The sequence below is a fragment of the Diospyros lotus genome, chromosome 7, assembly GCF_014633365.1.
Source record: "Diospyros lotus cultivar Yz01 chromosome 7, ASM1463336v1, whole genome shotgun sequence".
Taxonomy (NCBI): Eukaryota; Viridiplantae; Streptophyta; class Magnoliopsida; order Ericales; family Ebenaceae; genus Diospyros; species Diospyros lotus.
This window is the reverse complement of record NC_068344.1, coordinates 31,806,338-31,821,905: the sequence shown is the minus strand read 5'-3', so window position 1 is coordinate 31,821,905 and position 15,568 is coordinate 31,806,338. Positions and strand designations below refer to the sequence as shown.

The 15,568-nt window shown below is 38.5% G+C and overlaps 1 protein-coding gene across 3 annotated transcripts; it reads left to right on the top strand.

Annotated features, from left to right (window-relative positions):
• The first annotated feature begins 3,676 nt into the window (after window positions 1-3,676).
• LOC127806775 (adenylate kinase 5, chloroplastic) lies at window positions 3,677-15,129 on the top strand. Of its 3 annotated transcripts, none has more exons than XM_052344281.1 (19): window positions 3,678-3,970; window positions 4,485-4,589; window positions 5,690-5,818; window positions 5,898-6,032; window positions 7,766-7,912; window positions 9,335-9,409; window positions 9,526-9,616; window positions 9,966-10,012; window positions 10,148-10,276; window positions 11,091-11,126; window positions 11,194-11,274; window positions 11,369-11,507; window positions 12,261-12,340; window positions 12,445-12,510; window positions 13,795-13,824; window positions 13,905-14,014; window positions 14,553-14,690; window positions 14,789-14,818; window positions 14,897-15,129. In XM_052344281.1, the coding sequence occupies exons 1-19, from the start codon at window positions 3,755-3,757 to the stop codon at window positions 14,919-14,921; spliced, it is 1,809 nt and encodes a 602-aa protein (XP_052200241.1). In that variant the 5' UTR covers window positions 3,678-3,754; the 3' UTR covers window positions 14,922-15,129. The 3 variants fall into 3 exon arrangements, with proteins under 3 accessions (XP_052200242.1, XP_052200241.1, XP_052200243.1); XM_052344283.1 differs by having other exon boundaries at window positions 3,822-3,970; window positions 4,489-4,589; XM_052344282.1 differs by lacking the exon at window positions 4,485-4,589 and having other exon boundaries at window positions 3,677-3,970.
• The last annotated feature ends 439 nt before the right edge of the window (window positions 15,130-15,568 follow it).

The following is a 15,568-nucleotide window of genomic DNA, read 5'->3' as shown; positions in this document are numbered from 1 at the left end:
ATGAGTGCTTCTATCTGATTTTTTAGTTCCCTACACTGATCGGTAGAGTGTCCCCGAGTTCGGGGATACCTGCAGTACTCTTCTTGATTTCTCCCCATGGGGCGATCTGCCTTTTTCGGAAGCTGGAGGAGACCAGACCCCTCTACTGTCGCCAATATAGCTGATCGGGGTTGATTGAGCCTAGTGTAATGATGGAATTGTGGCCCCACTGTATCCGACCTCCTGGTCCGTTCTTTTCGCTGGTTTGATCCTTCTTCAATATCTCGTTCTTTCCTCTTTCTTTCTCCGTCTTCACTTCCCCCTATCGTTTTCATCATTTCCGCATGGAGTATGTACCTGTTAGCCCGGACGAACAGGTCTGCCAGAGATTTCGGAGGGTCCAGGGATAATGATTCTTGCAAAGGGGTTAGTCGTGTCCCTTGGAACATGGCAGACACCGCCATTTCAATCGGTAAATTACAGATCTCAAGTGTGGCATTTCGAAATCTGTCCACGTAGTGCCGTAGGGTCTCTTTATTCCCTTGTCGAATGCTAAGCAGATATGTCGCATCCTTCTTTCTCTGACTGTTAATAATGAATGCTTTGATAAATTCTGTTTTTAACTGCTCGAATGAAGAGATAGATGCCTCGGGTAAGCCGTTAAACCAGGCTCGAGCATGCCCAGTTAGGGTTAAAGGAAATGCCCTGCACATTATCTCGTCGTCCCATCCATGAAGCATCATTAAAGATTCATAATTTTGCACGTGATCGTACGGGTCGTCCTTTCCTGAATAAGGATTTATTTGAGGCATCTTGAACTTCCTCGGCAAAGGTTTCTCCATTACCTCGGCCACGAATGGTAGCTTTCCTCTGGATTGTTCCTCAGAGGTAGGTAATAACTTATTCTGTTGTAGGACCCGCTCAATCATCTTTTTCATATCGGCGGCCTCTCGTGCACTAAATGCAGTAGGGTTATCCTCAGGCCCATCATTTTGCTTGGTTATGGGTTTTGCCTCCCGGCCTCTTTCCATCGGAGTGCTGGCTATTGTTTCCGAATATCTTCCTCGTTGTGGGCTTCGTCTTTCTGTCTTTCGACGGTCAGTTCCTCCATAATTTTCTCGAAGGGGAGATGTTTGGCTGTGATCTTCCCTTAAATGAGACCTTGGTTGATTGTTTCGAGTTTGGACAGGTTGAATGTGGGTTTCAGGGTTTGCGTCTCGATAGGAGTCGTTTCCTGGTACCTCCTGACGAGCCCTGTGAGATGGAACTATCTCCGGGATGAACTTTCTCAATGCAGCTGGGATTGTCCCGTGGGGGACCAGACTTTGCAAAATACCAGCCATTTCCCTCAAAGCTTATATTCCTTCAGCGTGTTGCTGTCGCAGGGCTTCGTACTCAGCCCAAGGTACGACGGATGGGATCTGCATACCTGAGTAGGGTCCCGAGAGAATATGTGGGGCGGTAAGAGGAGGCACCTGAAGTTGGGCCCCCAGTGGGTGAGAGGGCTCTGGAAGGGGCGGCTGCTGGTGTGTGAGGGACGGGTGACCCTCACGAGGGGATTGATGGGTGAGGGACGGTTGGCCACCATGGGTGAGGGGAGGCTGTCCCTCATGGGTGAGGGGCGGATGGCCCCCATGGATGAGGGGTAACGGGCCATCGCGAGTAGACTGATGCTGATCTTCCGTTCGAGGGAGGGTTTCTCGTCGAGGCGATTGGGCCCCACGGGAGAGGGTCTGGCGATTGCTTCGAGTTTGAGCCATGATGAGGGAAGAGTGTTGCAGCTTTTTGTTTGCGTTTCCCACAGACGGCGCCAATTGTTGTTACACGATTACAACAATAAAATTTATAAAATGGGAAACCACCGATGGATGACCCTCGTATGGCGTATCTGAGCGATGAGTGAGTCTCCCGGGGTAATGTGGCAGCGATGGGTGAGTCTCGTAGGGCGTTTCTGAGCGATGGATGAGTCTCCGGAGGTGTTTCCGAGCAATGGATGACCTATTAGAGAAAGAATCGGTTAGGAGCGCGGGCGAAAGTCCCCGCGCGGACCCTCCGATGCTTAAGTTAGATCACCGTAGAAATTGAGTATTCAAAAGTAAGAGAGTAAATGCGAGAACCAGAGATTGCATACCGAATGAGGGAAAGTGACCTCCTATTTATAGCAACAAATGAGGGCATCCATGTGTCGCGTGTTCCGAGTTTTGTGGCAAGAATCTCGGGGAGGCTTTGACCAAGTCTCGCGAGAATAGTCTTAGGCCGAGTTTCTTGGAGGCGGTGGTGCAAGGATAGGGGGCACGTGGCACGTGGCTGTCAGTGCGGCGCCTTAGGTGACCCTCACCCGGGGGTTTGCACGAGTGCAGGCAAGGAGAGCACGAGGGGTCGTGCGCGCAAGTGCACGGGACCGAGTGCGAAAGGGGGGCGTGCGCCGGAGGTTGTGCGAGTGGGCGGCAGCGTGCGCTGGCGGCCGCGAGCAGGGTGTGCGCGGCCGCGCGGGCGGCCGTGCGCACGCCCAGCTGCGCCCGCGCAGCTGGGCGCCCCCGGGTGGGGGCACTCGGGGGTACTTCACCCCCGAGTGACCCTCTCTCGGGGGGGAGGACCGCGCGCAAATGAGCGCGGCCGCCCTTGTGCAAGGGCGCGCGCGGCTGCGCGCGCACGCCCAGCTGCGCCCGCGCAGCTGGGCGCCCCCGGGCGGGGGCACTCGGGGGTACCTCACCCCCGAGTGACCCTCTCTCGGGGGAGGACCGCGCGCAAATGCGCGCGGTCGTCTTTGTGCAGGGGCGCGCGCGCAGCTGCGCGCCCGCAGCCGTGCGCCCGCCCAGCCGCGCGCTGCTTGGCCGGGCGAGCACGGGGTTGCGCAAGCGCGGAGGGCGGCGCTAGGCGCGCCCGCGCCCCTGGGTGGCCTTCTTTGGTTCCTCAGGCCGCCACGTGGCGCTTCCTCAGGCCGCCACGTGGCGCTTTTTTCAGGCTGCCATGCTTGCATTGCTCTTCAGTATCTTTACGCATAACATATATTATATTAAAAAAATCAAACAATAAGAATAAAATAATAAAAAATGTTTCACACTAATCTACAAAAACTAACAAAATCTATAATATATTCCATGTAAAAATTTATTCCAAAAAAAATAAAAATTAATACTAACAATATTTATAAAAAAATATAACATAAATATCACTATTATCAATTTATAAGAAAACACAAATATCGCGCAAAATAATGCCTAGTGTAATATTACACGCGAGCGCGCAGACACATCATTGTTTAATAGTAAAAATAAATTAAGGTAAATAATAATATATAATTAAAACATGTGATTATTAAAAAATAAAAATAAATTTAAAATTCAAAACTTACTAAAAGTTGGAAACTTTTTGATAATTTGCACTAATTTGTACAATACTAATGCAAGATCAAGAAAAATATATCTTTTAAAATGGAGACAATAAGATCTTATATTTTTCTTTTTAATCATAACTTTAATCTATGGTATATGACCTTCCAATAAGACTAATATTTTTGCAAAATCTTTTTAAAAAATACAGGTTTTATCTTGAGTATCAATTAAATACATAACACCCAGTTAATTAAATATTAATGTTAGTATCAGATCAACACGATTGTAATAGTTCCGTTATTTATTTTTCTCGGGCATGTGGTGGCGGCTGTTTATCCGTTAAATTGGTTACTTGTAAGCACTTCCACTCGTTACCTCTCTCTCTCTCTCTCTCTCTCTCTCTGTGTATTGTAAGAGCTCTGTGCTCCAGAGCTTCAACAATGATATTGCACTATTCTCCCACTGTTATTCACTGCAATAATGTCTCTTCTGCACTACCTTTCCCTACCTCGTCTCACTCATCATTATCATCATCGTCTTCTCTTTCTTCTTCTTCTTCTTCTTTTTCCGTCATCCCGTCTCCTCTCCCCCGGCAGCGTCTCTCGTCATTTCATGGTTCCAAAGACACCTACTTGAAGGCAAACACAAAAACTAAGGTGAGGGATTTTCTCTTTCTATATTGATAAACCCAAATTTGTGTTCTATTATTGTATCTGTTTTTTGTATGCGTACGGGAGTTGCCCTTGATTTTTTTCACTTGAAAGGACTGTGTTGTGAATTTGGTTTCTTTGATCATAGACTTTATGATTAAGGTGTTGAAAATTAGTGGAAGATTTGATCGTGTATTACTAAACCCCAAATTGAACATTTTCAGCTGTATAGACTATTTTCAAATTGGGTGCGTTTTATCACAATTTTTAAGATTAGGAATTTCAAATTCTGCGGCACAATTGGTAGGATTAGGTCATAGTACTTTGGTCAAATTAGATTATGGAATTGAAAATCAATGGAAAACTTGGAAATGTGGTCATACTACTTTCCCCAAATTAGTGGGAAAAAAGTTGATCTTTTTTTATCCATTTACTGAATAAGGTGATCACTTTAAGCATATAGTTTGAACAATATATTGCTCTAAACGTTCTTTTTCTTTTTTTTCTTTTTTTTGCTTAGCTAGGATTGAAGGTAATGTGTTTTCAAAAAGAGCCCTTAAAGGTGATGATATCAGGGCCTCCGGCATCAGGAAAAGGAACCCAATGTGAGATGATTGTCCAGAAGGTGAACTGATTCCCTTCGTGCTTATTACAGTTTTCTTCATTGTTTACTTGTTAATTAGTTGATCGAAACTGAATTTGTATACTTCCAAGAGGAAAGTTATTTTCATTTAGAATATTTCTTACTGCTTAAGTCTCAATAGGCATAGAAGTCGGGAGTCTGGTGAACTTGTGAAAATTTGCAGTTGTCCTGGCTCATATAGCTCAGGCTTTTTAGCGTCTGTGTGCTAAGAATATCAATGTGAACCTACAACTACAAGCCTAACAAAAGATATCATTCATGATGCTTGACAGAATAAGTGGCGAAACTTCAAATGTTCATGTAATTTCATAGCGTTGGCTCTCATGAAAGGAGGTTATATATGAAATTTGCATAATGTTGAATGATAGTAATTGGTAAATCCATCTCCCCCTGAATTGAACCCAAAGAGCCATTTGTTATTTTGTTTTGGTGCTTTGACGTATTCCACCCTGATGAGCAGGAATTCTATTTGAACTACTTGAGAGGCTGAGTTTTTGCCCAAATTCTTTTTAAGCAATTTGGGTTTACCACAAAGAGATGGAAACTTAACTGAAGTCTGTCAGAAGTAGAGGCAAACCAAAGAACAAAATAAAGATCAATTGCTTTGCTATGGTGATCTATGGTTGCTTGCACAGTTGGTCAGATGATCTCAATGTGTCTTTAACTAAAAATAAAAAAGGAGGAATGTCTCATTTAAGGCTGTTGTTGAACTTTTAATTGCTGGTGTCTGAGTTATAATGGTACCTTAGACATCCATTATCCATGTCATCATGTGCTGGAAGGAATAAGGGCAAGCAACAATGTCTGGAAATTTAGTTCAATTATAAATACAAGTATATTACGGTCTTGTGTTTTTATGTGTGAGTGGGTGCATACAAAGGAATCATGCTTTCAATTGCTTATTGGTTGACATTACTACCATAAAACTGAATTGATCATTTTTTACCCACAGAAGTCATAGATCTGTCCTCCACTATGTTTGTTTGTTGGCTGCTCTTCTCATCATAATGGCTCCATTTCACTAGTCAAAATCATGAAATTCTTCCTATTTTGGATCCATGACTTTTCTCTTGGTTCTTCAGTTTGGCTTAGTGCATATATCAACTGGAGATCTTCTACGGTCTGAAGTGTCAGCTGGGACAGAAATTGGAAATAGAGCAAAAGAATACATGAACTCCGGTCGTTTGGTTCCTGATGAAATTGTGACAGCTGTATGCCCTGATTTAACAACTTCCTTTTTCTCCTTCCTCCTGCTTATGTGTTACAAGAGATAAAGTCTTTGTTTTGTAGATGGTGACAGAACGATTATCACAAAATGATGCAAAAGAGAAAGGATGGCTTCTAGATGGGTACCCAAGGAGCCTTGCCCAATCTCAGAGTCTGGAAAAGCTGAAGATCAGACCAGATACTTATATCGTATTAGATGTATGTCATCATATGTACACACATTTAATTCACCACTGTCTTTTTCTCAGCCCTGAAAATATTTTGGAAGTAAATCTGTTTAATTCTCTATTGAAAAATGAACAGGCAGAGCCCCTGTAGACAAGTCTTCTTTCAAGGGATAGTTCCCCTTTCCCTTAGAATTAGAAGAAATCGAATATTTATCTTCTCTAGCATTTTTATCAATCTTTTACATTTTGCTAATATAGAAATGAACTCTGGAATCTACTGTCACATTCTATTTTCTTATTCCTAAATTAGCATCTCAACAGCAAGCTACATGTCCATGGGTAATCGAACTGTTACTTTGAGGGAAAATGACATGGTATATATCATCCTTTGCAATAACTGAAGGGGGCACGTTAAAATACATGATGCCAGAAACCATTGATATCTCCAATTATACATTAGTGACATTATTACAAGTGATTTTAGGTCTCTAGACTCTTTATAAATGTGGATGTAATAGGATTCTGTTTCTTCATAGGGATACTCTAAACAGACAACTGGAAATATGAGAAATTTCAGTTCTCTGGATTCATACTCATGGTAGGAAATCTGCCAATTATAATGATTTACATTGTGAAAACTTGTTGATAAATATGGTATAGGATGTCTTATGGTTTCTGTAGAGGGAAAATAAAAACTAATTGAAAAGCATACGCTATGTGCAATATCAAGGACAGATGAGCTAAGATGATAGCAGAATAAGAGCTGTTTTCTTTGTCTCATACAATGTGAATGTGTACTGGTATGTGCAGGAGGGGTTGGGGAGAGTTTTATCCTAATCAGGTAACTCCATAAACTTTTCTGGAAAGATTATCAGCATTTTTTGAGATATTTATAAATTGGCCAGAGCTGTTTAATCAAATAAAGTAAGAGAGAATTATCAAGCTTTAGCTTTTCTGTGAATGGTATTTTGAAGCAGAAACCATATTGGTTTTAATTCTAACCTGTTTTACTCAGGTCATTGAATTAGGACTTAGAATATGATTATAAGAATATTTCAACTAACTAAAATCAAAATAATTCTCTCACTTCAAAACTGATGAGTAGCTAAAAAGGAGACTGCTTTAAGTCTCTAGCTGCCTCTTATTAGCTGTGGGATTGTAAACATGGCAGAGTGCTTGGCCAACTTGTTTTGTCATTGGAGTTTCTAATTAATACCAAGAAAACAATAAGTTTTTATGACAGTTATACTAGATGGACAAATAATGCTTAGTAGGAAAACTGAATACTTACTCCAGCTTGACATAGACTTGATTACATCGCAAATGATTGCTTTACTTCCATAAATATTATTATTGGCTTATGGCTGAGTAGAGTTTGGAGGAGTGTTAATGTCATCTTTGGTTAGATCTTGTCATGAAAGACAGTATTCTATGTATCCTTGTTATATGCGTAGGTGTTATAACCAAAGGATAATGTTGTTCGGTCTGCATTCGGACTGAACAGCTGGGCCAAATGGGCACACACTCACAGGATTGAATAGCATGGTCCTAAACCAAAAGTAGTTGTGTCGTAGTTTGGTTTTGTGTTTTTTAGTTCTTGTGGAAGATCAAGTTAAGATTTGCACTGTAAATCTACTGGTACTGTTGCAAATTTCTAATGCAATCTTCTAATTGCAACAATCTTTGTGCTTTTCATTTTGTTCTATTTTTAAGCAGTAAGCTCTTATACATAACTAAGCTTTTTCAGAGATGTTCTCTTATCAGGTACCTGAAGAAATACTAATCGATAGATGTGTTGGGAGAAGGCTGGACCCTGTGACGGGAAAGATTTACCATATAACAAACTTTCCTCCAGAGACTGAGGAGATTAAAGCAAGGCTTGTGACTCGGCCTGATGACACAGAGGAAAAGGTTTGGTTTCCATCACATATAAAATCTAAATGCATATCTTTAATATCTCTATTACTTGTAATTTAACTTGAACAACTGGGAATCTAACTGGCAACAATTGATATAATCTTTGCCACAAACAGATGGCATTTTTATGTACTCTATACAATAAAAAATAAAAATCAAGTTTATACGTCTGTTAGTAAAATGCTAGCAGAAATGAGTATCTATGCAATACTTTGTGAATTTCTAGCTTGCTGACCTGGCCACCCACATGCACTAGAAATTATAAGGAAAAAAGAAAAAAGCATATGGCGGAATCCAGAATTGGTAACTGAATAGGGTCGAACATTGTAGCATTGGAATCTTTCTTACAAAATGAATTAGCATAGAAAATTTAGTGGACGTGAAAATCTTGCGATGAAAACAGTACTTGTAAGTCTTAATTGATAACTTTAAAGATCAAGGTTAGCTCTTAAAAATCAATGCAACTTTAAGTTACTCTAGTTGTTTTGTCATTGCAAAGTAAAAGTTTAGCTACAGTGCAACTAGATTCCTGTTTCACATTATTTTTAGAGTCTATCGTTGGACATGAAAAAACAAAGAAAATTGTATGTTCATAGTTAAGAGATTAGTAATGGACTTCTTATTCTCCTGAAAGATCCATCACCATGTAGGTAGTTAAATGCCAACATGTGCAAATATATGTGTATCTGAAATGAGAATGTTATGGGTAAATGTGAGACCATACGAGAAAAGACAAAATAAGAAAAAGATCATATAAAATAAGGTTAGAGTGGTGCTTATTAAAGAGAAAATGCAGGAATCATGATTTAGATGGTTGGACACATAAGAAGATGACTGAGAAGCTCCTACGAGATGGGTGGATGAAATGGAGGAAATTTGTAGCAAAAAAAAGAGAACCAATGATTTAATTAGTAAATCATCCTCAGAAACAGAAACCAAAGTTCCTGAAGAAAGACATGGCTTTTTCTATTTTAAGCCAAATTGAGTCTTAACTAGGATAGAGTTGAGAAAGAGAATTGTGGAATGTATGTCCCAAGGCTTTTTGTTTACCCAGTGGCATGAAATAACATGCTCTCCATCCTCTTATGTTCAATCTTTCCATTTATGTGGTAATAAAACCAGTGCAATATCATGTTTTACCTGAGCATACCTATAGTTCCTTATAGTGAAAATAAAGGCCATAACTAAGTGTATGCCATGTTACAAGTGTAGAGCTTGTTTTCTCTTTGAAGTTTATTTTGGGTTCTTATTGTTCCACTTTGCTTTAGAAGCAGATAGATGTATCATTTTTGAAATAGATGGAATAATCTCATTCTTTAAATTTCTGTTCTGAAACTCCAATTTTGTAACCTAAACAATTCCATTCCCACACTGTATTTTTGCAAGAATTAACTATTCAATAATTAAACCTTACAGGTGAAGTCAAGATTGGAAATATACAAGAAAAATTCTGAAGCAATCCTATCAACCTATTTGGACATATTGAAAAAGGTATTTTCATAATGAACTGTATTCATTTTTCTTTGTTCCTTTCATTTTTTTTCTCTGACTCATTTATGACAAATTTTGTAATGATTTTTAGTTTATTAATTACATTCTAATGGCAGATTGATGGAAATCATCAAAAAGAAGAAATCTTCAAAGAGATAAACTCTTTGTTGTCTCAAGTGCAAAAGGAGAAAATAGCAACTGAACTAGGTAGGCGGTAGGAAATACACTGTATTTAACAGTTCAGGAAATTAGAGACTGTCTGCAAAAGTAATTTCACACAAAGCCGGAAGTGACGACATGGTACTTAGTAACATACTCTTGATTTTGATTTTGTTTTCCCCTTTTTGTGGCATTTCTCTAGATCTTTCATATAATAAGCGCATGATGACCTGACCTATTTTACTTAGATGCACATGTTATGATGCATGTGATGTACCATAATATGTGATCTACTAATCCTATAAGAGAGACACCAGCATGTGGGATTCTCGATTGTAAATATTACTGTTCCTTTATGTTTACTCTCTCTCTCTCTCTCTCTCTTGATCTGTGCTAGGAAAAGTAGCACTTCAACATGAGAGCCATGCAGCATCTTCAAGTCAGGTAACTTTTTGTACATTGTCAACTTAGTTTCTTCAAAACTTACTGTCACTAATTGCCATGTGACCAGCATAAGAATGAAAGCCTAATCATTAGCTTTTCCATTCCCTAGTCTTATTTTGCTTTAGCCTTCTACAGGAAAGATGGAGAGGAATTCCTACAAGATTGAATAATATTCCTCATTCTAGAGAAATCAGGGAATATTTCTATGATGATGTTCTCCAAGCGACACAAAGAGCTGTAAACGATGGAAAAACTCGATTAAAGGTCAGGTATCTGCTAAATATCCATTTGAAAAGGCACTCAATAAGACAACAGAGAAATCAAGTCCCACAATCATTTGATTTTAAGCCTTTGTGGTATCAACTATATCATAATTCCCTGCTGTTTCTAGTAAATGATGGTTAGTTTTCTTTTTAATATGTATTGGAGATTGTACATCTGAGCTTGAAGTCTAAATTGTAGTTCTATAAGGACTTTGATAAGCCTTCTTAATGGGAATTGTGAAACTTGGTTTAAAGAAGAGAGCTATCAACGCTAATAATAAGAAGAAGAAGAATTTCATAAGCATTTTTTCTTTTCAATCTCAAAGTGAACGGTCATTTCATCTTTTTCTTCCAAGAAAGAAAAATCCTCTGTCAATGAGAAACTTCTTCTATTGATGTACAATGAGATATAAAAGCTTTGGAGAAGGCATTAGGCATATGCTAAATACATGTTCAGTGTGATATATTGCACTACCTATGAGGATAAAGCATTTCCATCCCACACAAAGAAATAAAACTGCTTTTCCCACAAACATGTTGTTAATGTTGCTAAGAACATATTCTTATCGCTAGCATGTCATTATGGATCTCAAGGTATCAATATCCCTTGTAGGAGTTGTGTAAACCAACTTAACCATCATCGATAGAGAGAGAGAGAGAGAGGGGGGGGGGGGGGTCATAATCTCTGCATTTTTTAATGTTGATAAAGTTTATACTCTCCCCTCCCCCTCCCTCCACCGCCAACCAATAAATAAATAAAATAATTTTAGCTAGACTTGGTGTATGTTGACTGGGTTGTGGTACATAATTGGCAGGTGGAGATTAATATCCCCGAGCTGAATCCAGAAATGGTGAGCAATGTTTTTTCCTTGACTGCTTACAATCTGTTTAGGGTTAACTTTATCTTATGATGCACAGGATGTTTATCGAATAGGTACTCTAATGGAACTTGTTCGAATTCTAGCTCTATCATTTGCTGATGATGGTAAGAGAATCAAGGTAATATCTAGGTTGCTTTACTTGAATTTTGCAAAAATATGTCAATATTTAGTTACAAGTATGTCCAAGTTACGTGTATACATATTTTTCATAGGTTTGTGTTCAAGGGTCTATGGGAGAAGGAGCACTTGCAGGTATGCCATTGCAGCTTGCTGGAAGTCGAAAGATATTGGAGTTCATGGATTGGGGTGACTATGGTGTTATTGGCACTTTCATCAACATAGGTTCTATAGGTATTCGAACTCTTTCTGTTAATGATGCACAACACATGATTGTGGCACATGCTTTTATCTTTCTATAGTAAGCACAATATTTTAGCTACTGCCTACCAATTTTTGTTGCAACTATATTGGCCTGTCAAAAACATAAATCTGATGGGACACTAGATGTTTGGATACTCCCAATAGAAATTTCAAATCCTGATTTAAATTGTGGTTTATGAAGTTAAGAGTTCATGTAATGTGTATTTCTTCTCCTGTCTTAACTCACTAGTAATTTATTTTCTCAACTTTTCGTTTTGTAAATTATTTCACAACTTAATTCTGGGCTACGTTTTCTCTAGGCTATTCTCCTAATCTTTCCTATGTAATATGTATAACATTTTGGTGTCTCTTCATTGTTGTGAGGTGGCAGCTATCTCAGCCAGCAACTCTCATGGAGCAGTATTTTGTGCAAACTCTAGAAGAAAAAGAATTGGGTAAACTGTAAACAAATAAATGATACACATACAAATAGTGGATTTTTTGGAGTTCGGTGCAACCAACTAGAGATTAGACAGAGGCATTTCCTAATATTTATGTTGAAAAGGGTATAGTTGTGGTATGATGTATATGTATCTTTCCCAGTTAATGGAGCCTCTCAAGTGTGATCTTTCAATTCTTTTAAAGTATTTGAAGAAGCAAAAAGGCCAGAACTCTGAATTTTTCTTTCACGTGGTTCATGTCTATTCCTTGATGCCCTTACCTACGAGTTCATCTCTTCAACAGGTGCAAAAGAGGTCAGTGAACAAGATGACATGTTCATTCTAGTGGCTCCCCAAAATGCCGTTGGAAATTGCATTATTGATGTAAGGGACTTTAAAGCAAAGTTTTCATAATGTTTTTTGTGCACGTCTAACATGCTTTAGCTCTACCTTATATTTTACAAGTAATTGTGTGTTAAATAATGTAGGATCTAAGAGCTATGACTGATGCTGCTGGTAGCCGTCCAGTCATCCTTATCAATCCTAGACTCAAGGTTTTGTTTCTTTATAATCCCAATCTAGATTGACTTTTCAAAAATATAGTCTTTGCAAAAAAACAAGGGGAAGATTGTGTACAAATATGACCCTCGCAAAGTGGGAAGCCTCACATATGTACATATTATTTAATACGCGTTTCTGTGTAAGTGGCATTAAACTTTTTCTTGTCTGATGTTAGAAATTGATGCCATGTTTCAACCTTGCGTTTGTGGAAGGAATGGAAAAGATAGGAAAAACTGTGACAGAATCAAAATTATTATATATTTTTTTTTAGGTGGGGATCAGGAAAATAAAACGACATGGGATATAACTTCACAGAAGGTATGGCCATGGATAAAGATGACTGAAGATTTAGAGCTCATCAAGCCAACCTCACCTAGTGAGATTACAGCCTGTGAATATTGTTGTTGTTGGATCAGGAAAATGAGAAGAATTAATAAGTTTTTGTCACAGATAACAAAAAAAAAACTTGATAGTTACTGGGATGACTACAGTATATACATATTAAAGAATCAACATACAAGCTTTATGTGAAAAGTAAAAGAAACAATCCTTAGCATACTTCATAAAATGATAGGGGATCAACCATGAAGAAAAATTTTGAAATGAGCATTTCCTCCTAACCTATCAGATAGAAAAGTACAAGGAACTGAGCTGCTGTCACTGAGAGTACAAAGAAATCTCCAATTTCTTTTCTTAGGGCATCAACATAGCTTACACAATTTCCTTAAGAACTTAACCTGGTTTTCTTTCTTGAGTGGACAAACATATAACTTACAGTTAATATCCTTCAAAACTTAATTCCTATTTCCTTTTAGGTCTAACCTTTTATCCTTCTGGGGGATACTGCTCATAATTAAAAACTGGGAGCATAAAAATGATTAACCCCCAATTCCCTTAACTTCAATTGGCAGAAAAAAAAGGGGGGAGAAATGATTAAATAATTACACAAAGCCATAACATACTGCACTTAGTTTCTGGTAGGGAAGCAATCTTAACTGATCTGAAGCAAAGGGTTTCACTGAGATGACCTTTTTTTTATTTATTTGTTTTGATCCAATTTCCCAGAAATTAGACATTTTAATTTATATAGATTTTTTTTTGCTTTCTTTTTGTCCATATCATTAATTCTGCTTCTAAAGCATTTAAGCAGTTAATTATTCCATTTGTCAGACTGCCATGTTTAACATAGGAAAAGGCATACGATCCTTTTTGAAGCAATTCATGGTGCAAGTTCTTATTATGTTTTGATACTGTCTCTTTCATTTTCTCGTTATCAGGATTTACCCGGTTCCAGTGGTATAATGCAAGTAAGTACAGAGCCAGTTAGCCTTTAGTGGTGAGTATTGATTGATATCATTTGGTAGTAACTCTGCCACTTCTCCTCCAGACAATGGGTCGAGACAAGAGGTTGGAGTATGCAGCATCATTTGAGAACTGCTATTTCTTCCGGCTTCTATACTATGCGGGAACTCAGTATCCAATTATGGGTGCTCTCAGGTGAAATACTGCATCTTTTGTTACTCTTCATATGCAAATTTCCTTTTTTGCAAATGCTATGAGAATGCAACAAACTCTTCTAGTGCCTTTTGCATTCAAAGTTGGATGCTTTTATGTCACAATTCCAAAACCTGTCTACAATTAGATAGAGGAAAAATAAACTAAATTGAAGAGCAGGATGAGAAATTCTTCAATCGTGCATAATTGAAAAAGAAGTAAAGAGGCTGGCTGAAAATATAACAACATTGCAATCATGAAGCCATTCGACATATCACTGTGAGAAAGTTGTGAACAGTTCGGGATAATAATTTCTTCTTTCTGGTTTTACATCATTGTTTCAATCAAGGAACTGTACTGGTTTATTGCTTTTCAAATCTTTTATTACCTAAAGTATTTTGCACAAGAAGCCAAATTATGTAAGAACTCTTCAAATCCAAAGGTCTCCTACAACCAGTATCTCTATTATTCTCCCATCCAAGATCCCTAGATAAATTTGTCCTGGACAAGGTTTATGATTCTGGCACACAATTAACTGCAGGATGTCTTATCCGTATGAGTATGAATTATTTAAGCGGGTGGATGAATCGCCTGGGAAGGAGAAGTACGTTATCTTGTCAACATTTGAAGGAAAACCAACTGGTGAAGAAATCAATGATGCATTTGAAGGGAAGCCAAGGTAACGATCAACTTTCAAAAATGCGAGACAGGTTCATTCTTTTCAACCCAAGCCAGAACCCTTAATTAAATAATCTCTTTTCTGTCAATGCTCTGCAGAAATCAAGTAAAAAAGGCTGCAGGAATTTGGTAAGATCCATGATGTTCGTTATGTCAGGTCTTTGTTAACGTCTCTTCATGTCGATTAACCTACTTTTTTTCTTGCAGGGGCTTCTTAAGCGGCGTATTTTGAGCAGACAGGGAGATATTGAACAGTATACATGTGTATTAGTATATGTGGCCACATAGAAAATAGTAGGCCACTGAAGTGCAAACATCATAATGTGCTGAACTAGATTAAGAAATATTTAATTTTGTAGCACATTTCTTGTAGCAATTCAAAGAGGATGGTTCTTTTTGGACAACTGATAATCACATCTTAATGGGTTTGTTTTCTCTCAGATCATCATTTCTTTTCAGATGCTCTATCCTTGAGTTTAACAGAAGCAATAACCCTATGTGTAGCAGTAGCTCGTACCCTGTCCCTTTGTATGCTAATTCTCAGCTGGATTATGGACTGAGATAGAACATGAGGTAAGTCTTGGTATTGTGACTAAAAGGTCTCATCGTAAGTTTGAATTATGAAAATAGTTTATTTGTATAAACGTAAAAAATAAAATACCATATGCGAGCCTTTTTTTTTTTTTTTATATCAGGAAAGTAGAACATTTTGCATTTCTTACAAGGAAGATGTAGAAAATTGGAGGGCAGGGTTTGGGTTCACGAGCTGTACAGCAGTTGAAGTTATGGCTGTTTGTCAAATCTAAGGAATTTTTACTGTTCCTCAGGTGGGTGTCATGTTTGGATTGAGAGAAATTGAGGGAAATTCCCAAGGAAAAG